The 27,210-nt window shown below is 35.7% G+C and overlaps 1 protein-coding gene across 3 annotated transcripts in view; it reads right to left on the bottom strand.

Moving 5' to 3' along the window:
* Positions 1 to 27,210, bottom strand: part of Lrrc28 (leucine rich repeat containing 28) — a 136,142-nt gene that overhangs the window by 25,345 nt on the left and 83,587 nt on the right. For 2 of the 3 annotated variants that reach the window (XM_026394714.2, XM_026394715.2), the window contains exons 6-7: positions 21,008 to 21,214; positions 5,552 to 5,654 (exon numbers count right to left, since the gene is read on the bottom strand). In XM_026394714.2, coding sequence (XP_026250499.1) covers positions 5,552 to 5,654; positions 21,008 to 21,214 — 310 coding nt within the window. The remainder of the gene's footprint in view (positions 1 to 5,551; positions 5,655 to 21,007; positions 21,215 to 27,210) is intronic. The other variant, XM_026394716.2, reaches the window with a different exon arrangement.

Here is a 27,210-nt window from a genome sequence, read left to right as displayed (position 1 = left end):
AGATAACTGGAACAAGTATTAAACAATTTCCTTTTAAACTCAGTATTTTCAGAGTTGCCTGGCCTTCAAAATTTAGCCCCCCAAAAGCTAAAAGAACTGTGAAGTCATCTTGCCACTGAGAGTTTACCACACATATGTTCTAAAACATGTGTATGATTTAGCAAATTAATTCATATGTATTTTCATATTCATAATTCCACCTAACAACATGTAAAAGTCTTTACTTTTGCTGGCATGCTAGTGAATGCCTGTAATCCCAGTGGCTCAGGAGCCTGAGGCAGGAGGATCACAAACTCAAAGCCAGCCTCAGCAACTTTGTGAGGCCCTAAGCAACTTAGAGAGACCCAGTTTCAAAGAAAAACATAAAAAGGGCTGCAGATGTGGCTCAGTGGGTAAGTGCCCCTGGGTTCAATCCCCTGTACCAACAAAACAAACAAAAAGTCTTTACTTTTAAATCTTTTTCAGTTAAAATTCTCTTACCAAAAGCACTCAAGTAACTATCTTTTATCCTTAATCAAGTACCTAGGTGATCCACACGCTCATTAGTGTGGAAACTGCTACAGATTTAACCTCCTCCTTTTCAGTAAACAGTTTTTTTTTTTCTCCCCAATTTAAAGTAGGAGAAAAAGGGGGGAGATGGAGATGAAGAAGGAATAAAAAAACTAAGCTACTTATAAAGAATAACTCTTGTTCTGAATGAAGAGTTTTAATTGAGCAGAGCTTCTTTGGATTAAATTTTGTCCTATCTGATCATGTGCTTTGCCACCATTTTTTTTTATACTGGGGACTAAATGCGTTACAACTGGCCACATCCCCAGCCCTGGAAATAAAACTGTTTTATTTCCAGACAGAGTCTCACTAAATTGCTTTAGGACCTCACCAACTTCCTGAGGCTGACCTTAAAGTTGATTCTCCTACCTCAAACTCCCAAGTTGCTGTGACTACAGGCATGCCTCACTGCACTGGGCTTGCCTTCATTCTTGGATATTTTTCTGGATACATAATACCACTTTGACTATTTTTTTCCTTTATTTAGCACTTCAGATATGTTTTTCCACTGTTTCCTGGACCCTGAGGTTTACTGATGAGAGGTTAAGAATCTTGATTTGGTCCTTTATAAGTAATGTGTCATTTTTTTCTCTAGTTGCTTTCAAAATTTCCTTTTTATTTTCATTTTCAGCTGCTTTACCTAGGCATGAGTTTGTATTTATCCTACTTACGGTTCTCTGGGCTTCTTGAAAATATAAATTTATGTATTTCACCAAACTTAGGACATTTTGAGACATTATTTTATTAAGTATTTTTTACATTGTTGGCTCATTGCCTCCCTATTCTCCTTTTGGAATGAAAACTATACATATAGTTGTCTAGTTTGTCCCAGACCTGGTATTCACTTCTGTTTCCAGTCTGTTTTTTCTTTGTGTTCCTAAGATTGCATAATTTCTACTGGTCTACTTCCATGTTCACTGACTTTTCCTGTTTATGTATACACATTCTGCTATTAATCCCATCAAGTAAGTATTTTACATGAGATAATGTATTTTCAACTCTAAAACTTTCTTTTCTTTTTCATAATTTCTATTTTGTGGCCTTTTCATTCATTACAAACTTATTTTTCTTTACTTCATTGAAAAAAATTTTAATAGTTACTTTCCAATCTTTCTTTCATTTCCAACATCTTGGGTCATCTCAGGTTGTTCTCTGCTGATCTCTCTTGATAATGGGTCATATTTTTCCTGGTTCTTTATGTGTTCTGTAATTTTGGGTTGGTTGTATCCTGAACATTATGAAAATTAAACTGTGTAGAGTGGGTTTTTATATCCTTCTAACTCTTATATTTTTGTTTTAGCAAGTAATTAATTTTGTTGGGAGTCAAACTGCAGACTCTGTCTCTTGGGTGGCAGCTCAAATCACACTCTTCTTCTGTCATATGCAGCCAGGGCCTGTGGTTCAGATATCTAATATTGATGGTTTCTGGAGTGCAGGCAGCTCCCACAGAAAAATGGACTATGATCTAAAAGGCATTATTTTGTTGTTATTGTTGTTGTCGTCCTGGGGAATGAGCCTCGGGGTGATTTACCACTGGGTTACATCCCCAGCCCTTTTTATTTTGAGACAGGATCTGCTAAGTTACCAAAATTGGCCTTGAACTTGTGATCCTTCTGCCTCGGCCTCCCAAGTTGCTGGGATTACAAGTGTGCGCCACTGTCCTCAGCTCTAACAGACATTTTAAATCTATTGGTTTAGCTCAGAGTACATAATTTATATTCAAATAATTCTATTACCTTGAGTGGTTATATTAACAAGTCTTTAGAAGGTCAAATTGCTCCCAACCATTATAATTGATCATTTACACAAGGAAAGGCAAAGTAGGAGCTTAATTTTTCTTTTTCTCATACAAAGAGATAACTGGCAAAATAGGATCATTGTATAGGATCACTTTAAGTTCCCCTGAGTACACAAATGAGCCAATTACCACTCTCTAAAATTCTAACAAGGGATGGATTTCTCTTTCTGGGTACAAAGTAGAAGAGCTGAAGACATTTACTCCTATAGTAATGACAAGTAAATCCCAGAAAAAAATAAAAATCATACAGCACAGATGCAATGAAGCTGTGAAAACCACTCTCTATATGGGCTCCTGATGGTGCTCCCTGCCTCCCCTCCCACCATGAAGACAGTGGACCTGTGTAATCACAGGATGTGATAGAATTGATGATGGATGGTTTTGAGGCTAAGTCACAAATACCAGTTCCATGCTCAAAACTTCTATTGCTCTATCTCTCTCAAGATATTTATTATTTGTATTATAGTTATTTTTGTCAGGGTAAACATCTAAATTATCTTTGCCTTTCCTATAACTCCTAGTGTGGTGTTGATTTGCTAGTTAGGGCTCAATAATAATCTAGCAAATAGACATAAGGAGGAGCTAACTTTGTTCACAATTCCATAATACCAAATATAGTTTTATGAGACTTCTGAGATTTCTTGAAACTGCATCATTGGTTAGTTGCTATTTTTATGACCACTAAAACATTTTAAAGGCCATTCTCTCTCTATTCTCTGAGATATGATTTAATATATATTTTTAAATGCACATACATAAATAATCATAAAAATCTTTATGTATACTTTGTTAATAGAATATGCATATTTGTGAGCGTGTATTCATTCACATATCAGGCTTTCTTTTCCCACAGACTCAAAGCTGTGTTCATCTAGCACTGTTGTCCCAATTTTCTTACACTTAAGCTGTCCCTTTAGGTCTCAGCTTAAATATCATCTAGTACCAAGTTTCTTTAATTATTTATTATTCATTTGGCTCCGTAGCTAGATGGTAATGTCCAGGAGGGCAGGCAATGCACTATTTTGCTCACTACTGCATGGCCATTATCTACCACAATGATCAATAGAGAAACTGCTCCACAAATGCTCACTGAATGAACAAATGAACCTTCTTTGGACTTCAAGAAGTGCATTTTGTAGGCCTCAAATATTCGTGCCCTTTGTAGTATGCTTCCCTCACAATCTTGTTCTATTGCTTCCCAAGGCTTATTAAGCACTACCACTTTGACTTGGAATGGGAGAGTCTCTTTTCATATATACAACAGATAGAAAAGATAGAAAAAAAGGGGACCCTGAATTCGGTTGTTAAGATATAACAGAAAAGACAGAAAAAAAGGGGATCCTTAATTCTGTTGTTAAGACTTCAGTGTTCCCACTAAAATTCTGAATACATTTGGTCATAAAAATATTGTATCATTATTTCATTGCAAAATAGGTTAAATGAACTTTTAGTGAACCTGCTTAAGAATGTAACGACCAAAACTGAAAAATGTATTCTGTGTACTGCATTAAGCTAACAGACTACAAATATCTTTTGAATAACAATCCATTTGGAAGTGAGTCTGTATATATCCTAATACTACTAATATTAGAAATTTGGTTGTTTCATACTATCCTATTCATAATTTTATTTTTATTACTGTTAACAAGATAAGCTCTTAATAAAAATTAATTAATACTTGATTTCCCCTACTATTTGTCTCCTTAAAGATTTGGAACTCTCCTAAAATTCACTACCAGTGCTACCATATACCAAATCAAAGATGAGAAACTCAGTCTTTTCAGCACAAACATAATTTTCTGGTAGTCAGTGATATCTATTAGTAAACATCAAAGTAGAAGGCAATCTTCACCTTAAACAAAAGCTATTCCTTAATTACGGTAGAGACTTAAATCACATTTCGGCGCAGTCTCTAAAGATTTCGGTATGGGAAAAAGGGCCATGAGCTTTGGTGTGTGCTTGCATCATTCTATGCACCATGATGATGGAGGACACTTTGCTCACCACCTGGAAGAATTATAGTAAAAATCTTTAAGAACTCACTGGGTTTAATGACTGTGTAGTATCGTAACTATGACAAAATCAGATGTAGAAAAAACACTGACCCAAAACTACACCAGTTTTGCCTCGCAGAAGGTTCTAGAATAAATCCTCAGCTTGGATTTCATCAGCCTATATAGGCACTGAACTCATCTAGAGCTTTCCCAAGATAAAAAGTATATAACTTTTCCTATGGGAAGAGCACTTCTCCTGACACTGCTTTCTCTGGAGCAATCCTGGTTCACTATTATTCACTGGAGTCAGGTCAACAGGGAATGGCTGTCCCCTATGTATATGCTTATTGTCATCCCTTTCCTTGCCAGAACTACATGATGTATAAGCTAGGTTATGCTGAATGTTGGGAATTAGAAGGGAAGAGTCAAACATGCTGGTTAAGTAGTCTCAGAGGTGTTCCTTTGCCATTGAGTGGGGAAAGTAAGACCAGCACTAAGTGGGTTCTGGCAGTGGAGTGGTTCTCTGGATCCTAGACCACCCTGGAAAGCACTTTAAGGTGGTTCTGTCTCACTGCTGCAGAAGGAGTAGCTGAAGCCCTCTTCAAATCCTTACAGAGACGAAAAGATTATTGCTGCCCTGAATATAAAAGACTATCATTTCCCAAGAAAATAAACACCTGTTCTGGTTTCTAGAATCATGCTTTGTATTGAAGGACTATTTCAAATATTGAATTCTAAATATTTCTAATTGGTATTACCCTAAATGCTACTACCCTAAATGTCACTACCCTAAATGTAGTGACAGTAAAATTGCCATTACAGTGGAGTTCAGAGAGAAAAATTTTTAACTCAATGCTGATTCCTCCACTTGCTGGGTCTGAGTTTATAATGGCACATGTGGTAATGTATATGTGTATCAAATTATGTCACACACTTAAATATATGCAATTTCATTTGCCAACTGAATCTTAATGAAGGTATAAAAAACAAAACTGCTTATTTTCATAGCAAAAAAAGCAAGTGTAGATTCATTTTTCACTTATTTATTGAACATAACAGCTTATTAATTGAATCCAACATATCATATTCTAAACTGCTTACCTAATATATAAGGATATTTGATTTAGTATATGAAGGATAAAGAAAACCAAACAGAATTACTAAAATTAATTCATCTCTTTTTAAGTCCAAAATGTGAAGTCATCCTTACCCACTGCACCCGATGACTTTATTGTACAGGTAAGACGGCAAGCCCTTCAGGTGAATGTTGTTATCCACATATACGTATTGCAGTTCTCGAGATCGACCTAAATCTGGATTAAAAAGGAAAGAATTATAATTCCTTTAAATATACATCATTATTATATGAAATATATAATTTAATATGTAATATTAGAAATATTCAACAATTTCTCTTCTGGAAGAAAAAAATGTAGATTTCAAGCTCATAGTGCCAAGTTATGCTATCTGTGATATTAGAGTACACATCAGAAAACATGGGTATAGAAAAATTACTTAACCAATTTAGCCTTTGATTTCTTAAACTGTAAATGAAATCACTAGGACTAGATCATAAGTAAATTCCTTTCCCATGTAAAACTTCAGTGACATTTTATAGACAATTTCAATTTAAGAATAAGTTTGTGGTGGGTCATTCATTTTCATTTTCTTCTGTAGAAAATGTTATAGAAGTAAGTTTATGGGTCAGCCTAAACAAATCTGCTTCTGCTCTTTGTCAAAAATTCTTTGCTTAGTCAGACTTTAGTCAAGTCCTTGAACATTCTGGTAGGTCTATCTGTGCACTTCCTTATAAAATCCAATTTTAACAAAGAACTTTTATTAGTCCATTTAGCAAGAACCACCCTAGACTGCACTATCCAATATCTGATCACCCTCAATATCTGATCCAATTCATCATTCATTCTTCACTATTTTCCAGGTGATGTCTGATCACCCTGGTCTGCTTTTACCAAGAATCTTGTTAGGTGGGTTAAGCCAGAGACTTTTGACATTCTTATTAGTTTTCAATCCACTGACCCCCAACCTGATCTTTGGTTCTAAATTCCCACTTGCCTGTGCAATTCTGAGTTAGCTCCATCTCTCTCCCCTACGGCAAGACCCCATTGCAATGTCCCTGTACTCATTTTAATGGTCCTGCATGAAACCTACTTTCTTGTGCTTTAACAGGTGTCACTGAATAATTATGGTAATGTACCTAGAATGAGAAGCCCCTAGATAGAAACAGATGTGCCAGAAAGAGGCAGAACTCAAATTTCCCAAAGGTAGCAGGGCTGCTTGGGAAAACAGAAAATAGGCTGAAGGAGATCTCTTCCTCCTTGTCTTTCCAAGGTTTAGGAAAGACAAAGGCCCAAAAATTAAATGAGGTTCTTAGATTTATTTATATTTCAAAAGATAATTCATTTACCATTAAGGATCCTTTAGTCACTATGGTTGGCCTTGGGAATATAGAACAAATGCCACATTAGTAAAAGAAAGACAGACATTAAACATGATCATTGCTATTAGAAAGGCTTGTCTAAAGTCTTGTGGCTCAGAAATGGTTTCCTGAACAATTTACTACACAGAGTGGGAGGAAGGTAATAAAAGGCTGAGTTAAGGAAGAGCTGAGGGTCGGGCTGGGAAAGATCAATCTCATCCCCTCCTTTCTACAGCCGATTCTGTTACAATACGTCTGCCCAGGACGAACACTGCATCCCTTACAAAAAGGAACCAAGACTGGGAGTACCAGCAACAAGCAACAAAAGGAATGTGGCAACTCTTTGGGAAAAGGAATTCCTAAGCAACAGGCTAGAGATGTCCTTTCCCAGTGTGTAGTATTACAAGATCTAACAGAATCAGGCAGAAATGATGGGTGTGATTTCAGAGCCTAATGTTATCCTTTCTTTCCTTGCTCTATTTTCCACTTATTCTGGAAAACAATTCCCATGTCATGAAGGCACTCCAACAGCCTGAGAGGAAATGAGGCCTCCAACAGCAGACATATGAGTGAGCATCTGGAAGCAGCTCCTACAAGCTCCAGGTCAAGTCTTTGCATGACTCCAGCCCTGACTGAGTCCATGTAAATATTCCATTCTTTCTCAAAAACTTTCCCAATACTTTTGGCAACCATGGATCTTGTCAGCAATATTCTGTGGTATTTATTTAAAGGTCATTTTCTATCACCCCTTTTCTGGCTACATGTATTAACTGGAATTCTTTTGTAAGTAGGAAGCATCCCTTCTTTCTCATTTGTTTATTTGACTTTTACATTAGCATGAATTCATGAATATTTATTTTATTGTAATGGGCAAAACCTCAATTCTATTATCATTTAACTTCTTGGTCAAAATGTTTCTGTTTTGGCAATTATGAGCAACTTCAGATTGGCTCTGAAGTTCTTTCAACAATTTCTCATCCTTTTTTGATCATACCCAGACTTTCTGGCTTGTTGTAGGCTTATATATTCTCTGCTAAATCCTTAAAATTAATCACTTCTTTAAGGACCCCTAATTCCTTTTGTGGGAAAATGGTGTTTAGAAACTACAATCTGAGAGTGTACGGTGTGTTCATTACTACTGGGGTGCTATCACTTCAAGGATCTCTGAAGATTTAGGAAATAAGAATGTTTCAAAATCCTTCCTTGAAAAGAAATATCCCAATTTGCATCCCTACCAGCAACATACGAGATATCTGCATCCCTATTTTTTTTTTAATTTCCATAACATTTTTATTATAATGAGCATGAAAATACATGTTTGCTTTTAATGAGTATCAAGATGAATAAAGCTATCAATGATGAATCTGAGTGGATTCACATCTAACAAAAAATAGTGACACTGAAAAAACATAGTTGTTTATGCATGTTACAAAACTTGTCCAATATAAACAAAATGCATCCCTATTTTGATAGGTAAAAAAATAGACTCTCACCATTGTTTTAGTGTGCATTTTTCTAATTAAGAGCAAGTGAACATTAAAAAAAAAAACATACATCTGAAGGGCAATTTTTTTTTACCTTTGTTAATTATTTTGTCAAGTCTTTTCCCAATCTTTCTATCAGGTTTTGGGTGTTTTTGTCTCTTATTTTTTGAGATAATAGTCCTATGTCTGTGGTATAAGTTACAAATATTTTCTCATGGTTTGTCAGTTGTCATTTGATTTTGTTGGTGACTTGTTTGTCATGCAAAAAGTTTTAAAACTCTTTATGCAGTGAAATTTACCAATATTTTATCATTGCTTTTAGGTTTTGAGGCATGGTTAGAAAGTCTCTTCCTATAACACCCAAGGTTAAAGCAAAATTCACTCATGTTTTATTCTAGTGCTTGAGTAATTCTTAATTCATTCTCTCTCTCTCTCTCTCTCTCTCTCTCTCTCTCTCTCTCTCTCTTTCTCTCCACTTAAATCCTAGTCCATTTGGAATCTTTTTTTAAAATCTAATCTTATATATGATATGAAATGTATGGCTAATATTTTTCTTTTCCATTTGGCAATCCAGTTATCTGGGCATTATTTATGAACATTTTGGTCCACTTTTATCCCTATAACACCAAAAAGAAAGAAAGAAAATCTCTTTAGAAGAGAAAAATTCATCAAATACACAGAATCCAGAAAAAAGTAACTACGTTGTTAATCATGCTAGAGATACTAATCCAAAAAAGGTGTGTCACTGGAAAATCAGCACACACGGGGGACAAGTGGGCCCATCTGTCTATGCTTTTACTTACTAGTCAAGAGAGCAGAGCCTCAGTTTGCACATATGTTAAATGATATAACAGAACTTCTTGGTCCCTCAACTTTACTAGGTTGTAAGAATCACTGAATATGAAAACAATCACTGTATAGTATGTTTTTCAAGTATCAAAATATAGAATTAGGAAAATATTGTACACTGCTACTTTAGTACTCTAAAAAGCTATACATTATAAAACATAGATGGGAAAAATATAAATACCTGAAGATAAAAAACATAAATACCTGAATCCATTTGTAATAGAAAAGGCTACACTAAATTATACAAAAATTCCTATTCTAAATTTCTTCACTACTTCTTTAATATACAGACAAATCCCTTAAGCACAAATAAAATTTTGCAGTCTTTGTATATAAAAAACTGAAATAATTTTAGAAAATGAAAACTACATCAATAAAATACAAACTTTTTCTGGCCTCAAATTTGCCTTTCAGAGCCCCTAGGAAGCTCAAGGAAAGCAAGGAAAGAGTCTTTACTTGGATGCACACAGTAGGGGTGTTGCATACTCATCAAGGAAACAAGACCAGCTAAGGCTTGGAGTCAGAAAACTTGAGTTTGCATCCTCATTCTTCTACTTGCTAGATAAATAGCATGAGTTTCTCATCTGTGTAACAGGGAAAATAAAGCTATCCATTAAGTTTTAGTAGAAATGATCAACAAAATTGATAAACTATCAAGCAGAATTCTTGCCACATAGCCTTCTCCAATATATGGCAGTTATTATTCTCATTATCATTAATAAGTGACACATTTAGAAGTGTGGCCTACAGTAGAAGGCCAATTAAGAGAGAATTCTCTTTGGCATGCAGCAAATGGTACTAACACTGTTATATACTTTAATAGAACAGAAAAGAGTTGGAGGCTACAGCCTCTAGAGACAGTAATTCATCCCCTTAAGCCAAGGACACAAAATGGGACAAGGCAGAGAAAGCACCTCTCTCCTCTAATATACACAAAAGAGTTTGTGCAAGTTAAACGAGGTGACATGCAAAGATCACACCACAAAGTTAAATAAAAGCTGACTGCTACTTCTTACATATTTTAGTTTTTCCTCTCCTAGTTTTATAGGAAAAAATGAATAATTAATGATTAAAAATACTCTTTGGTTTACACTTTGTTAGGTTTTCAACATTTCAGAAAATTCAGTGAGCACCTTCTGACCACCTTGTTTGAAGAACAAAATTTTTTTATACATCCATAATGGCATGAACTATTTTATGTTACAGCAGAATCAAAACTAGTATAGCTGTATTCAAAACTATTATATATTAGCCAGAATAATGCCATGTGGACATGAGTAATACAGACACTTAAACATTCCAAACAGTACAATCTGATACAGAGTGAAAAGAGACAGTGCTGAAATGATATGATGTAATGGGTTTGGAGTCAGAACTAAGTCTGAATTCTGGCTTTCTACTAACTGCTTCCTGACTCCAAAAGAAATAAAATGCTCTGTGCCTGTTTCCTCTGGGGTACTATAGGGATAATAAAACTTATCTCATAGATTTGTTAAGATGATTAAACAATGCATATGATGCCAAGCTTGATTCCTTGCAAAATAACTGGTGCTTAATACATCTTAGTCTTTTATCTCCCTCTTCTGAATCTAAAGAGAACATCATGAAAGAGTGCAGGACTGTGAAGACAGCCAGGAAGCTCTGTTGTTTTGGCTGACACAGCACAGCCTGCTGGTGAGGCTGTGACTCCTAAACCCTGGGCAATGTCCCAGGCTGTAAAGGCCGTGCTCCTACAGGCGTAGGAGAGCAGGCTCTCAGCTGGCCAGGAAGCAGTCCACTGGCAAATACCCCAAGTGCAATGGAATGATATTTTTAATCATAATGAGGAAGAAATATGACTACTTGCTGCATGAAAAAGCTTTGAGATATTTCTTACATTCTTAATACAGAAAAATCTTCAATCAGTAATTAACTTTGGAAGGGACCATTTATCTACTAGCTAACGAGGAGGTTTGTTTTCTTCCTTCTGTTAATATTAATTCACCAAAACTGCAATAATTATACCATGCAATAAAATTCTTGTGCAAAAGTGCTCATTATGTAAAATTTATAAAGCAAGGACACTGTCCACCTTCATAGATTCTAAAGCCATAAAGAACTGCTTCATGTGGCTTTTTAAAGTACTGTACTGTGCCTCAAGTATTTCCTTTTTTTTTTCTTCCAGACTTATAGATCAAAGTTTGTTATTGAGAAATTAGTAAAAGCTAGGATTTCTGCAAATACTTCAATTCTTTTTTTTTTCCAACCTCAAGACTCTGCCATATGCAGCCCACATGGCTGAAGATGGAACAAAATGCTCCTGTGTGTTTAGGCTGTTGCTCTTTTAACCATACTATAAATGCAAGCATGAATGACAGCACAGGCCAGAACAGAATAGGGTCTGTGTTTTCTGCACAGTGACCAGTTTAAAACATTTATTTTATCAAAAGGTAAATGATGTATTCTCTTCAACAAAATGATGGAGCAATTGAGACCACAGATCAAAGCAATAAACTAAAATGGATTATTTGAAATGCTCTATCAATGTTTAACCAATAATCTACAGTTCAAAAAGCCAGAGCCTGGCCTGGTGACACATGTCCATAATCCCAGTAGCTCAGGAGGTTGAGGCAAGAGGACCACAAATTCAAAGCCAGCCTCACAACAGGGAGGCACTAAGCAACTCAATGAGACCCTGTCTCTAAATAAAAAACAAAATAGGGCTGGGGATGTGGCTCAGTGGTTGAGTGCCCCTGAGTTCAATCCTCGGTTTCAAAAAAAAAAAAAGACCAGAGATTTATGAATCATTATTAAAATATTTTTAATTAACATAAATGTGAATTTTTTCATGGTAAATGAAGAGTAATTTACAGCATATCCCAAAATAATTTTAAAATTAATGTAAGTTACCTACACGATTCTTTTTATAAAAAGGACATTTCATCTACCTTTTCAGAAAAAAAACTTTTTCAGTAGTAACTTCTCAATATACACACACTTCATTAAATCTTTTACATTGTCATAATATTTCTGATCTATTCAACTTTTACAAAATAAAATTCCACAGTAAATTATAATTTAGTAAGACACTTCATATACAATGGAACATCAACAGCTGTTAAAACAAATTGATTGTAATAGATTTGAATGACAGAAGGAATGCTCTTGGTTTAAATGGTGTTTTAGTCGGCTTTTTTTTCACTCTGTGACTAAAAGAGAACCAACCAGAACAAATGTAAAGGAGAAAAGGTTTGTTTGAGGGCTCGAGGTCTCAGTGCATAGATGGCCAGCTCCATTACTCAGGGCTTGATGTGAGACTGAATATTGTGGAGGAAGAGTGTGACAGAGGGAAGTGGCTCACATCATGGTGATCAGGGGCAGAGAGAGAGTCTCCATTCTCCAGATACAATATATATACCTCATAGCCACGCCCCCAATGAAGCACTTCCCCCAGCTATACCCTACCTGCCTCCAGTTACCACTCAATTAATCCCATTAGGGATTAATCCACTGACTAGGTTAAGGCTATAACCCAATCTTTTTCCTCCAAACCTTCTTGCATTGTTTCACATATGAGCTCTTGGGGGACATCACATCTAAACTATAACAATAATCACATTCCAGCATTTCTTTTTCTGTTGCACAGTTCAAGTAACAAAGAAATGATTATTAAGTAATGGGCTAGGCACCATACTTGATGCTTGGGGCATGAAAATGAAGACACACAGTCTCCACCCTGGTGAAAAAGTAATAATAGTTCATGTAAATTGCACACTTATTGAGTGATCCATGTTTTAAATGAATCTTATTGAATTCTTACTAAGGTTCTATGAAATAGGTGTTAATATTACCCTGTTGCTGAGACTTAAATTAAAACACCTTCTATGGCCAAGTTCACAAAGCTATTAAGATGTAGAACTGTGATTTAAAGGTATTGCTGCCTGCCTTACCATTATATGCATTAGAGGTTCTCCTCAACACATAGTTTCTCTATAAACCAAGGCACTTCCTCCTAGTGTGGTGATGATATTGCCTATCAGGACACATAGGTGCTGGGGGGAACAAGAGGATTGGTGCCATGTCCAAGGCATCCAGGTGTGATGTCAGTCTTGAAGGAGAGACAAGGGATAAACGAAGTATCTCTCTGCTTTCTTTAAAAGATGAGAAAAACTGCTGGGTCAGTTCTGACTCACAGATTTAGGTCATAAATATCAAGAAAAACCAAAAGTTTCTTCAGAGAAGATACCAGGGAAAAGAGACTTCTTTTTTTTTTTTAAATTGGTTGTTCAAAACCTTACAAGGCTCTTGACATATCATATTTCAGACATTAGTTTCAAGTGAGTTATGAACTCCCATTTTTACCCCAAATACAGATTGCAGAATCACATCAGTTACACATTCACCTTTTTACATAATGCCCTATTAGTAACTGTTGTATTCTGCTACCTTTCCTATCCTCTACTATCCCCCCTCCCCTCCCCTCCCATCTTCTCTCTCTATCCCATCTACTGTAATTCATTTCTCTCCTTGTTTTTTCTTCCAATTCCCCTCACAACCTCTTTTATGTAGTTTTTTATAACAATGAGGGTCTCTTTCCATTTCCATGCAATTCCCCTTTTCTCTCTCTTTCCCTCCCATCTCATGTCTCTGTTTAATATCAATCTTTTGAAAAGAGACTTCTTGATGACTGTCCAGCATGACACAGCTGGTAAATACAGCAGTGTATGGTGCGGCACCATGGGAGACAGTGTGAAGAGCAAATGTCTTTGCGTGGCATCTTGAATTGGAATTGGGCCTGTTTCTTTGTTTTGTTTTGAACTTAAGAATTTTACTAAGAATGATGACTGATGGAAATTCCAGATTTTTGCTTTTAAGTCAATTGACAACATCTCCAGACTTTGCTAGTACTGCATGTCCTTGTCACTATTTAAAAAGATGTAAGTTCCAGAACCAAAATAACAAAAAAAAAAGAAAAAAAAAAGAAAAGAAAAAAACTTTGCTGGCAAACATTCTGCTCATGATTCTAGTCTTCATACTACTTGTTTTTCTAAAATTCACATCTGTGCCTTTTTCAGAATGAGCAGCCATACTTTTGTTTTTAATCAATAGTTGGAAGAAAGGGGCTTGATTTCCTATTATTAACCCCTTTCAACCTCCAAATTCTACTCCCAAATTTAGAGAAAAATACATATCTGTCCACTTAAAGCTCACTTAGTCTAGGTGTGCACTTTTATCATCACATAAAGAAGAAAAATTGTGTTACAAATACTTATGACAGGAGCAGTGAACATCCATTTTCTTACAGACACTGCATTCTCGAGTTAAATAAAATCCATATGGGTTTTAATTAACAGATGAATTTTCTCTCCCATTTCTTCCCACTTTTTGTACCCTGTCTTCAATATTTCTTTTCGTCTTTTCCATTATTTATATTTCTTTTCATTTTCTCATTTCATTAGTTTCTCTACAGAATGCTATCTTAGGCACATGCTTGGGCCCCCCTTTAGGAAGCAGCTATCATACTTTCTACTCAATCATAGGGGTAACTCCAACTTCTGGGACTTTCTGTTTCCACTATAATAAACTTGTTAGTACTGAGACTCAATTTACTTGGCAAATGAGTCCCATTAAACAATGACCTTTAGGCAGCAGTTCCTTAATGGCAGATAAATACATTCACATTTCAGGAGAGTACAGTTTACACTGGATTTCAAATCTGAGATGAAGAAAAAATCAACTGATACATGTATTGAAACATCACACAGTACCCCATATATGTGTATGATTTTTATGTCAGTTAAAAATAAATTAATTTAAATTTTTAAAAAGGAATTATTAATTTCTAATTTTAATACTAAAGTATGAATTGTTTTACAATGTGGACTTAAATTGTTTAGTCAAAAAATTATGAACAGCAATTGATGACTTTCTAAGCAGGGAACAAGAAGCAATAGAAAAAGTAAGTAGAGTTAACATACTGGTACCTTCTATATCTCATTTACAATAAAAGAAGGAATTTCACCAGTGTTTTTAAAATGCCTGGGAACTAGTTTCTAAAACTGCATCACTAACTTGCTATAATGTATTTTTTTCCACACAGGTACCCAATTCCTATGAAGTAAAACTGTTTTAAAAAACAGTGTTCACCTAGTCTGAGAAAAAGGCGTGTATTGCACCCTCATCAATGCAACAGTGTACAATGCAGCAAGCAGTAAAGGAGCTGTCACTCCATTTGTTGCACAAGTCCTTGGAGCACAGAATAGCTCTTCCTAAGAAATGAAACTGTGCACTACTAGCATCTCTGAAGGACAACTGTGTGATTGCTTTGGAAAGCCAGATCATTTCTCATTAGCACTCTTTACTAACTTTTGGGCTTACTATGCGGTCATTTATGCACAGCCTATTCTATAAATCTCAGTGTTGCCACCAAATTTTCTTGGTTAAGAGTTCATTCACTGTTTTTTAAAAATTGTATTGATGTTTTTATTTTTACTGTTGCTTATGTGTTTTCTCTTTAATTAATTAATTTTTAAATTTTGATTTTAATATATGACCACAGAATGTATTACAATTTATATTACACATATAGAGCACACTTTTTCATCTCTTTGGTTGTACATAAAGTAGAGTCACATCCTTCATTTCTTCTTACGTGTACTTAGGGTAATGATGACCATCACATTCCACCATCTTTCCTACTCCTATGCTCCCTCCCTCCCTTTTTCCCTTTTGCCATATCTAGAGTTCATTTAATCCTCCCATCCAATTCTACTGGATAACTGTGCACTTCTGTTTTCTTAAAACTATATAAGTTACTAGCCTTGAGTTGACACAGCACTCCCTATATGCTCCATATCCAACTTGTGCATGGGGAACCTAACAATCCTTCTTTCTATTATTCAACATTAAACAAGCTGTAAACATTCCTGAATAATAGGGCTTATTAATTATGTAAGGAAAACTAGCAGCATCTGGTAAAAAAAGCCTTAGAGGAAACCACCTTTTTCTTCACATTTCTCTAAACTTTCAGAAGCCAAGGGGTGGTCACAATTCTGTGAGCTAAACAGAGCTATCCTGAATTGATAGCAAATATTCAAGTTTTGAGAGACCTCTGTTAACTTTCATAGCATAGGCTCAAGTGACTGCTCTTTTCCTTCTCTGCTGATAGTCACCACTGAGAACAAAGCCTCTGGCAGCAGACTCATCTGTCGCTCAACTGTCACGGTACAGTAATAAGAGGAGCATCCTTCTTTTTTGATACATCTTTTCATCTTAAGAAGAACACAGTCAAAGAGTCTTAATGGTTTCGACAGTATTACAAGTGACTTAGAAGAACATACTCAAAGAGAGTTAATGGGTTCGATAATATTACAAGTGATTTAAGTCATCCTTACATATAACTTCTGTAGCTGCCTTTTGAAGCAGGTATAATCTGACATTACTTTAAGAAGCCCTATAAAAACTGGTTTTCTCTGAAGTCAAACTTCTTTGACAAGAAACTGAATTCAGTAAGTGGCTCCCAGAATATGATTCCCACCTTCCCTCACAGGCAGAGGATATCTAACACTGACTTCACAAAACTCCTAAGTTCCTATATTTTGCTTCTAAAAACACAGAAAAACACAGAAGTCTTCCAGAGCTTGAAAACTTCAGGGTGTGTGTGTGTGTGTGTGTGTGTGTGTGTGTGTGTACAGCATCTCCAAGCAACTATATAGAGGAACCCCTCCTCTTCTAAGTTTCTAAGGACAGTTCAGTGCGCTAAGCAAAGGGAGGGTCAGCAGCACTGTGCTTCATTTCACTTTCTCTGATAGTTCTTAGCATTAGATGACTTTGGTTTATCAGAAGAATTCCAGGAAAGATTTCAAGCACACAAATGTTAACTATTTTCTTGCTAAAGTTGTAATTATTTCCAAACTTGCTTTCCTGGTGGCAAAAACAATAAAAATTAAATTAATTTGAAAAGTAAAAAACAAAAACAAAACTGAAGAGACTGCTGACATTTTGGTTTGCTTCAGTTTCTTTCATCCTCGCGGATTACCTAATCTCCAATCTCCTCAAAGCCTTCTCTGGGTGACCACACATTGTGTGGCTGCCAATGCATGTTTCTGCTCCCTGACCCTTTCATCCCCTGTTCTCAAAGGATCTAGTCATAGACCAAGAGGAGAGTGCTACTTTGGGCAGGATGTTTCTTTTAGGCTGGACAAGCCTCACCACTACCCTTTTGCTTATGTGTTTTTCTCCCTGTTCACAGGCCCATGTGCTATCAGGGTGGGAGTCCTGTGAGCTGGGATAGTGTCCAGGGCAGTGTGGAAGCTGCTTCCACATTCGAGGTTGTCTAGAGCCCCAGGCCTAGGAGTTCTGGGTATTTTAGCCGCCACAAGGCACTTTCCTCAGAGCCCAGCACAGACCACCTTGCCACTCGTGCTCTTTGACACAACATTATGAAGTTTACAAAGGAAAAAGTCTCCTGACACAGAAAAATGACTTGAGGGTAGGGTGACATGAAACCTAGAGACAGAAATTATTTTGTAATAATTCTACTCACCACTGAATATCAAGTAGTGAAAAAGACATGTCCACTTCCCTAGCCACACCAGCACTGACACGGTGCATACAGAAGATGCAAATAAATGAGAGTGCCAGCGCAGAGGAAGAGCCGGGCAATGTGTAGTCCTCTATCCTCTGCCCAAGAACTGCTTCTAGCATCTGCACCAGCCACTGCAAATCAGATCCTCTGCCACTGTGATACATGGTATTTAGCATAATACACAGTATGACTGCCAGGCACCCCAAATGTTAACAGTGGGCAGGTTCCCAGGGGTATGACTTCCCTTTATTCTTCTAACACCATTGCCTACTCAGTACCTGTTCAGCTCTGTCACTACTGAAACAAAGGTAGAAACGGGCAGCAAATGACCAAGGGAATGAGAAGCTATGGTGAGGCATAGAGAATAGGCAAGGCAGAAGGCACAGAAACTAGCTACAAGACATAAAAGCCATTTGACTTAGAAAGTCCAATTGTGTGTGAAATTCCAGGCAGAGTGGAAGCTCTACATGGTATTATGATAAGAGTCCATTTGGCTATCAGACATGAGACCAGGGCTATGGATCATGCTCTGGCCAGCCAGATGTATGAATGGTTTAGAGTTGAGACAGAGTATGTAGTGGAAGAACCCCGCCCCCCCCCCCAAAAAAAAAAGACAAGGAAAACTAGTTGCTAGAAACACAATTTCAAAATGAAGGAACTAGGGGCTCTGCAGAACTTGAAGGGGACAAACAAAGTGAGAAGAAGACTTGCTGGCACCAAGAAAGACCTAGATGAGAAATATAAGGACTAGGCTTTTATAAGATTTCTGTTGCATCTTTAGCAATCAGGGAAATGGAAATCAAAACGACACTGAGATTTCATCTATTACCAGTTAGAATGGCAATTAAGAATATAAATAATAATAAATGCTGGAGGAGCAGTGACTAAGGAATGTTTATACACTGTTGGTGGGATTGTTCATTAGTACAACCACTACGTAAATCAATATGGAGGTTCCTCAAAATACCAGGAATGAAACCACCATGTGTCCTAGCTATACCACTCCTCAGTATTTAACCCAAAGAACTAAAGTCAGCATACCATAGTGCTATATGCATATCCATGTTTACAGCAGTACATTCACATAGCAAAGTAATAGAACCAAGTCTTGGGGTTCATAAACAGATGAATGAATAAAGAAAATGTGCCATACACACACAGACACATGCACACCATAGAGCTTTACTAACCATAAGGAAGAATGAAATTATGTCACTTTCAGGAAAATGGATAAAACTGGAGAACATCATGGTAAGTGAAGTAAGCCAGACTCAGAAAGTCAGGGGTTCTGTTTTCTCTTGTATGTGGAAACTAAACAGAAAAATGGAGAAAAGGATCTTAGGAAAATAGAAAAGGAGACCAGCAGAATAGGAGAAGGGCATCAGGAGGAAGGAGGAGGGGAGGGAAAGGAGTACTGGTGAATGTAATTACCAATTCATGTTATGTGCATGTATGACTATATCAAAATGAATTTCATTATTATGTATGATTATAATGTAGCAATAAATTTTAAAAAATATTTATGTTGCTGTAGGATTTGTTGAAGTTAGACAAGGTGGAAGCAAATGATTTAAAAGTATCTGGTTGATGTATAGAGAGAGTAGTTGAGAGAAAGCACTTACCCGTGTCAGGCAGACCCTGCTGGGAAAATGGAGAGATGCACTGAAAGAGGCCAACTAGAGTGTCCAAAGGAGTTTTTGAATCCAAAATGGCAGAGCCAAATTTGACACTGAAGATGGCCATACAACTAGAAAGATGATGTAAAATCAGGTTGTCAATGGGTTTTTTAATAGATTTTGTCATAAGGTTTTGTAATACTTAGAGAGCATCTATCTATATGGCAATTAGAATACTTGACCAAAGGATGGGTGCTCAAGAAGTGAGAGCTATTGCTAGCCATAGCATGGAAAATCTTCTTACATATGTGGTTTATAATAATACAATGAAAATTAATTGTACTATTAAATTGTACTATTAAAACATTTTTTAAACTTAGATATGGTAATCCATAAGTTATATATTTTCATTTTAAAGTCATCTACATTTTTACAGGACTTTGTAATTCTTATCCATAAACTATCATATTAACTAGGATACATATCATCTCTGGCTTACAGATAAGAAAAATGATACTCAGAGAGGTTCTGGGGCTTTACTCTGGATCACACATTGTGAAGTGGTGGAATCAGGCTAGAACTTGGATCTCTGGGTTAGCGCAGAATGTATATTTATTTAAAAAAAAAGTTCAAATTTGATATTTTTCTTACTCAAGATCAGCTCAAATTTCCTAGAAATGCAGCTTTCTTTTTAGTAGTTTTATTTTACTTTGTTAATTGTAAAAGCAGAGTTTGTGAAAACGTAATTTCCCTAAATTTGACAATTACTTATCATTATGTGAATTGATTTTAATGTTGCCAGTACTTAAAGTTTTCATGAAGTGATTTAAATTGAAAATAATATGTATAGTTATATTGGAAAACATTACCTTTCAGGGACTAGTAAAATATTTACTTCATTGCCCTCAATGATAAATTATTCATTACAAAAATTTTTATGAATAAATTTATATGATGTTTATTGTGACAGAACTGGGGTTCTATGGGACTTCATATTTTAACTATTTTTTTTAGTTCATACTTCTGTTTCTTAAAAGTTAAGAAGTAATCGATTTTTTAAATGAAATAAATGTGCTGTTTAGTTACTAAAGGTCTAAGTTGGTTGACATATAATATGGGTCAAATAGAAATCTACCGGGGACAATATGCTGTTTATTAGCCATGGTGATGTTTCAAGATCAGCAGGACATTTAGCCAATTTAAAAGTCTTTAAGGTTTTACGATCACGTTATCTGGCAATGCTAATTATTAGGCACTCAATACCAAATTTTCTAGGTATAAGTGAAGATCTAAGTAGGTATATTCAGACAAGTAGCTGTTCTTTCATATTGCCCAATACTCTCTGTCAAATGTATAGTCACATGTTCACACACACACATAAAACACACACGCTCTTTAATTCCCTCCACAGAGTAATTATCTTATATTGCATGTATTTTGTCCCTAAGCAAATTTTTAGCACAGATTTAAAAAAAAAAAAAATATATATATATATATATATATATATATATATATATATATATATATATATATAAATTCCTAATTGTAATAATTTCATTTGTTATCTGGGAATGATGCTCCTCTATTGACTGCAACAATAAGTATAGAGAGGCAATCTCTCTGTAGATAAACAGTAAGAAACTAATCTATCCTAGTCAAAAAACCATCTTAATTTTTGGCCCTTTTTGTGTACCACAGAAACACCATCACTTACCAAGTGGCAAAAATGCAAGACGATTTCCAGCCATGGAGAGTTCGTTGAGGCTGGGCAGCTGGCAAAGATGGCGCGGCACATACCATAGACGATTGCGGTCCACAGTGAGGTACTGCAGAGAAAGGCACAGATGAAGCCGCTCGGGTAAAGTTAGCAAACGATTGGTAGAAATGTCTAGTGTCTGCAGCTCCTTCAAATCGCCAACCTCTACAACCAAAATCAAAATTAAGATAAATTGCACCCTGATTAACTTAAATAAACAGGATAAAATTGATCAATACTGTAACAGTTCAAAACTAAATAAAATCAGTAGCTGTGACTATTTCCATAGTCATGAATGATGAAGCACAGAAGTTAAGGCTCATAGACAAATAATTCAACCTAGGGAGGTGTCTTTAAACTAGCTTGCCAGAATTTCTTAAGTGGAGATGAGGGCTGGTATGGAAAAAGGGAAATACAAAGTGATGAATCTGAACCAGAATTCTGTCATTGACTAACTACCCTTGTTAGTAGGGTGAGAAAAAAAAAATTACATCCACTTCAAGTTTTTTGTTTTTTGGCTATTTGTGTGATTTACCTTCTATCTAAGTAGATAATAGGAGGTTTACAAGTTATAGCATTCAAGCAAGTACAAATTGTTCATATGAAATAAACAGATCATTTCTAAACTAAGAATTAGAGTGTCTTTTGGAAACTTCCAACACAATAAAGTTTATACTTACTGTTGGGTAACATTTTTAGATATTGTCCAGCAATGTGGGTCATTTGCGAAGATCTAAAGCATGTCCTATGAAGATTTTTAATTCTACCCAAAGTAAATCCTTTTATTTACTGCAACATTCCCTCATCATTGATGTCTATTGTGATCTATTCCATAGTGAGTACAACTACAAGTCACTAAGCTGTGAGTAAAGTCCAGAAGTTCTTCACAAGAAACTTCATTCTTCTTAGGAAAAATCACCATTGTTGGAGAAGAACATTTACTCTGTCCCAGAACAGCACATTCCAATCAAGGAATAAGCACCAGACAGGACAAGTCTATTTTTTCCCCATGAAGGACACACTACACATTCAAGTCCACCATGATGCATCTCTTACCCTTCTCTAATCCTGACCCTGTTCCTGAGCCATTCCTCTTAGGTGAAGATTTCTCATGCTCTATGACGAGATGGGACCCCTATGGCACATTCCAGTCTATTTAGGACTTGAATGAGCATTAGCAAATTTTCATAGATAATAAAGTTCTCTGCCCTCTTAAATGCTTAATTAAACAGATTTGATTTTCCTATTGCTACAGAGCAGGGGTCAGGAAACTACAACCACAGGCCAAATCCAGCCCATGACCCACTTCTATCCTGCTTACAGATGAAACTGGCTTTTACACTTTTAAAGGGTGATAAACAAAAACATCAAAAACAAAGAACATGTAACAGCATATGTGGCCCGCAAAGCCTAAAAACATTTACTATCTGACCATTTACAGAAAATGTCTTCTGTCTTTGCTGTAGACATACTATTAGGTAGGCATGTTTTAATAGCTAGCCTTTTAAACAAAAGTAATTTGAGTATAAAATACACTAATTTCTAGACATTTTTCTAATACTGACAGATTTGTGCTAAGAAAGCCAGTTTATTGCTCAATTTCCCCAACACTAAACAAAATACACTTTGAAGACGGGTAGGCAGATTCAATACACAGCCTGGGACTGTGAATGGGAGTTTTGTTCTGTGTGAGCTTAACGGTTACATGTGGGAGTCAATTTCCCTTTAACTTCATTAGTGCAGTATTTCACCTACCAATGTCTGCATTCTTATCTATTTCATAAAATAAAACTGCTTCTGATGTGGGGTGCGCAAGAGTGAGGGAGCTGGAAGAAGAAAAAATCATGTTTCCAAAAGTGAATAAAAAGAAAAAAGGAACAAAAAAGAAATTCTTTTGCTCTAACTTTATTTTTTGGCACTGGGAATTGAACTAGGGGCACTTTACCACTGAGATACATGCCCCTGTCTTTTTATTTTGAGACAAGGCCTTGCTAAGTTGCTGAGGCTAAAATCCTCTTGCCTTAACCTCCCAAATAATTGGGATTACAAGAATGCACTACCACACCTGGCTCTGATCTAACTTTAAAAACTGAAGATGGGAGTGAAGTGAATGACACAGGTCTTTGTCTTTGCGAATTTCATCACATACAAAAGAGGAAAAATTAGATGAGGAATTGGAGAAGCTTTTCCAAAATTAATTGGTGATAGAAACTTTCAGAGGTCGTAAGGAAAAAAGACAATAGTATTCCTGAAAGGGCATAAGGTTAGGGTTGAAAGCATGAGGAGAGGCAAGGAAATGGAAAAAATGATTATGGCATGTACCATGGTCTCTTTGGGGTTGAATAAGTACCCAGACACCAGTGGGAGAAAAGCAGAAAATAAATTCAATATAGAGGGCTTTGTGGAGATGTGGATGATAATGCATATGAGGTAGAAAAGCCTAGACTTGCTACAGTGAGAATATGACATCTCCTGAAGATCCTCAGAGTAAATGTGCAGAAAGTAATAAAAAGAAGAGAGCCGAGGCCGAGAAAACACACAGGCGTTGGCTATAAAAAAAGAATGACAGAATTTGAGGGTAAATTCCAGAGTTTTTTAAGAAAAGCAGGTAGGCTTTCTTGGATACAGAAAATTAAAAAAAAATAAGAGGAAGTTGATTTCAAGCTTCTAGACTATTACTCTGAGATGGGAATGCCAATGCTAAAAACTTAAGTTACTTTTATAGAAAAAAAACCATGAGATTCCATCAATACTTTTGAATTGCATTATCTATAAATCATTTCTTTAAAGTGATTTGGAAAAAAATTTTCATCAGAATTCACATGGTATCAAGGAAAGTAAAGGATTTCCACCTTTTTTAAAAAAATAATTAAATGTACAAAAAGCATTTGATGCAGCTGCAAAAATTACTACGGCAACTGGCTTTGTGTTATTGTACTGTGCGATGGGGAGATAATATGTGGTTATAAATTTAAATTTTCCATAATAAAAAGATTTAATGTTTTTCAGCAGTGACAGATCAATATTTACCCTTTGCTCATACATTGGATACTAAAATTAGTAACACTTTTGACAACAAAAGGGAAAACACAGACTGTCTGAAGCAAAAATAAAAGTAATGAGAACTGGAAAGGAGAAAAAGGAAACACTATTTCTTACTTTCCATAAGTGATGAATTTAAAAAATTCTAGTAATCATCAGGGGGTCTAAGGGACCCCAGAAAAAAAATTCTATTAAAAAAATTCTATTAAGACACCTATAATCCCAGCATCTCAGGAGATTGAGGTAGGAGGATCACAAGTTCAAAGGTAGTCTCAGCAACTTAGTGAGGCCCTGGGCAACTTAGTGAAACCCTATCTCAAAATGAAAAATAAAAAGGGCTGGTGATGTGACTCAGTGGTTAAGTGCCCCCTAGGGTCACCCCTGATTACCCATCTCCACCCCAAATTCTACTAAATCTGAAACTTTCAGGGATGCATATAGCAAATCAACAAATGCAAAAAGAAAAAAAAAAAGACATTTCTCTTTCTTTCTCTTAGTGATGGAGCTAGAAATCAGGGTCTTGTGCATGCTAAGTACAGGCTCTACCACTGCCCTATACTCCAGCCCAGGACATTTTTCTAAGAAGCATAATAGGTAGCCCCTCTTGTTTGTCAGAAAATATGTCAGCAATTGTTCCAATTAAAATACTGTGTTGCACACTACATATTATATTGTTGTAAAATTGATGATTTTGTTATATGATTAAAGCATCTGGGGGAAAGTGAAGTAAAATTAAAGAGCCTCTCTGGTGGTCTGAAATAAAAATAATGTTCATGATCATCATATAACAGATCACAAATCTAAGAACTGGAAATGGCATTATTATTTCAATAATCCATTCAAAAATATAATTATTAGCTTAGCCAATGGAAATCACATTTTTAGAAAACAATAGCATTAAACAATTTTATCTAAGATTCTACATAAGAAACATGAAATGAACCTGTGGTAGCAACATATCAGACAGTAATAGAGAAAGAGCCCCCCAAATTAAAAATGAAGAAACTATTGGCAAAATATAAATCCAGCAAATCTGATCAAGTTTCAAATATGCACTGAGGCCAAAGCATTTTCTTGTTGTAAAGAAATCCATTGCTCTTCCTTAATTCCTAAAAATCCAAGTTTCCTGTTTTTATCATTTTTTACTTCAGCATGGAAAACTTCTGCCATTTCTTTAAGAGCAGGTATGTAGGCAACAAATTCTTCTTAGGTTCCCCTTATTTGGGATTGTCTTTAAATAATAATTCCTAAGATTATTTTCATTTAGTACAAAATCTGGATTGAGCACTCATTTCTTTCAGTTCTTTAAAGATGCTGTTCCCTTGTCTTCTAGCCTCCATAGACATTATTCTCCTATATATAATGCATCATTTTATTTACTTTCAAGATTTTAAAAAAATCTTTTTCTTGAGCTGACTAATTATGATGTCTCAGCAAATGTCTTTTTTTAAATTTATATCATTTGGTTCTGATGCACTTTTGCAATCTGTAAATTTATGATTCTCACCAAATTTTCTGCTTTGGCCATTGTGTCTTCAAATTGAGTTCTTATATCTGAGTAAATTTAACAGACTATAGACTCTTTTTAATTTAAGATAAGTGTAGTTGCTGAAAGTAAAAAGAGCATTGTCTGGTGTGGTTTTCAATATGTGAAATTGTATTCCTTATGACAAATAAAACACAAAAATTGGTGGAGAAAAGTGAAAGGAATTTCAAGGTGGGCTTTAAAATATATTATAATGTACTCACTAATCACTAAACATAATAAAAATACAAAGAAGATGTAACCAAAAAGCCTGTAAATAAATTAAAATAGAATATTAAAAATATTCAAATAATACAAAACAGGAAACAGGGAACAGAGAAACAAAACCAGAGACTGCAAACAGAAAACAAATAATGTTTTAAATCTAAAAAGATTAATAATTACATCCACTGTAAATAGCCTAAGGTCACCAATTAAAAGAATGTCAGATTGGATTGTGTTTGGAAAAGAAATCTATTTTATCTTAAAAGAATTTATTCTAAATATGAATACATAGATAAACTAAAATAACAAACATATATGCCATGCAAACAATGATCCTCCCACCCAAAGTGGAATTTAACAGATGGTAAAATGACATTATCAAATACTCTGCCCAAAAAGCAATTATAAAATTACACAAAATGATCAAAAGCAACCATTTTGATACTCTAGAAATTTGACTAGCCATTCTGACACATGTAAAAACATCAACATGAGGAAAACCAAAAACCAAAAACCTCCTGAAATTTTGATAAGAAGGGCTAAAATCTGTGACAAATTTGCCAGAGGTGGCTCCCATCCTCCAACCCAGGTGGTTTAGTATAATAGTAGTTTTAATGGGGCAGAGCAGGCTGCAAGCCAGCAGCTTCACTGCCAGAGGGGCTGACTTGGTTTGGAATGAAAGGTAAGAACCCACACCCAGTGTTGTTGTCAGTAATAAGTAGCAATCTTGGTCATAATCAAACATGATAGGCCAATGGTTTTACTAGGCTGAGGTATGGTCCTGGCTGGGATAGATGAGCCAAAAATTTAAGAAGGAGACATGGGATATAAAAGAGTCTTAAAGGGAACAGACAGGCTCTGTACATAACCCAGACTGCCTGATGGTGGTGGGCAAGCATAAAGGAGGCCAGAGGAGGGCTCAAGCTATTTACAGATCCCAGGCATATAGGGCGACTGCACAGATGCACAGAGGACAAGACAGAGCTTGTATAAAAGCCAGGGTAAACCTGAAAACTGCATGAATTTTAAATGTGTTCCTAAATCTATAAACAGATTCATCAGCCGATGGTAGAAGCCTTACTAGCCCAAGGTGTTTAAACTGTGCAGAGATAGGAACAAATCCTAAAAAGTCAAGCTTAAAAATTACAAAAATAAGCTAAAAGAAAAAAATACCAAGCAGAAACATTAGTGGTGAAGCACAGTGGGGGAAATGAATTTCTGATTTTTAGTCAAGAAAATTACTCAAATAAATGAAGTAAATATCAATAACAATCCTCAGAAAAAAAGAAATCAAAAGTCAGGAGTTGTTATATCACATCATGTAAAAATCCAGTTGAAAAAAAATTACAAGACATATAATAAAACAGAA

This window comes from Urocitellus parryii, chromosome 6 (assembly GCF_045843805.1).
Source record: "Urocitellus parryii isolate mUroPar1 chromosome 6, mUroPar1.hap1, whole genome shotgun sequence".
In the NCBI taxonomy this organism is placed as follows: domain Eukaryota; kingdom Metazoa; phylum Chordata; class Mammalia; order Rodentia; family Sciuridae; genus Urocitellus; species Urocitellus parryii.
Note: the sequence above shows the minus strand (reverse complement) of the source record. Positions and strands in the feature narration are given on the sequence as shown.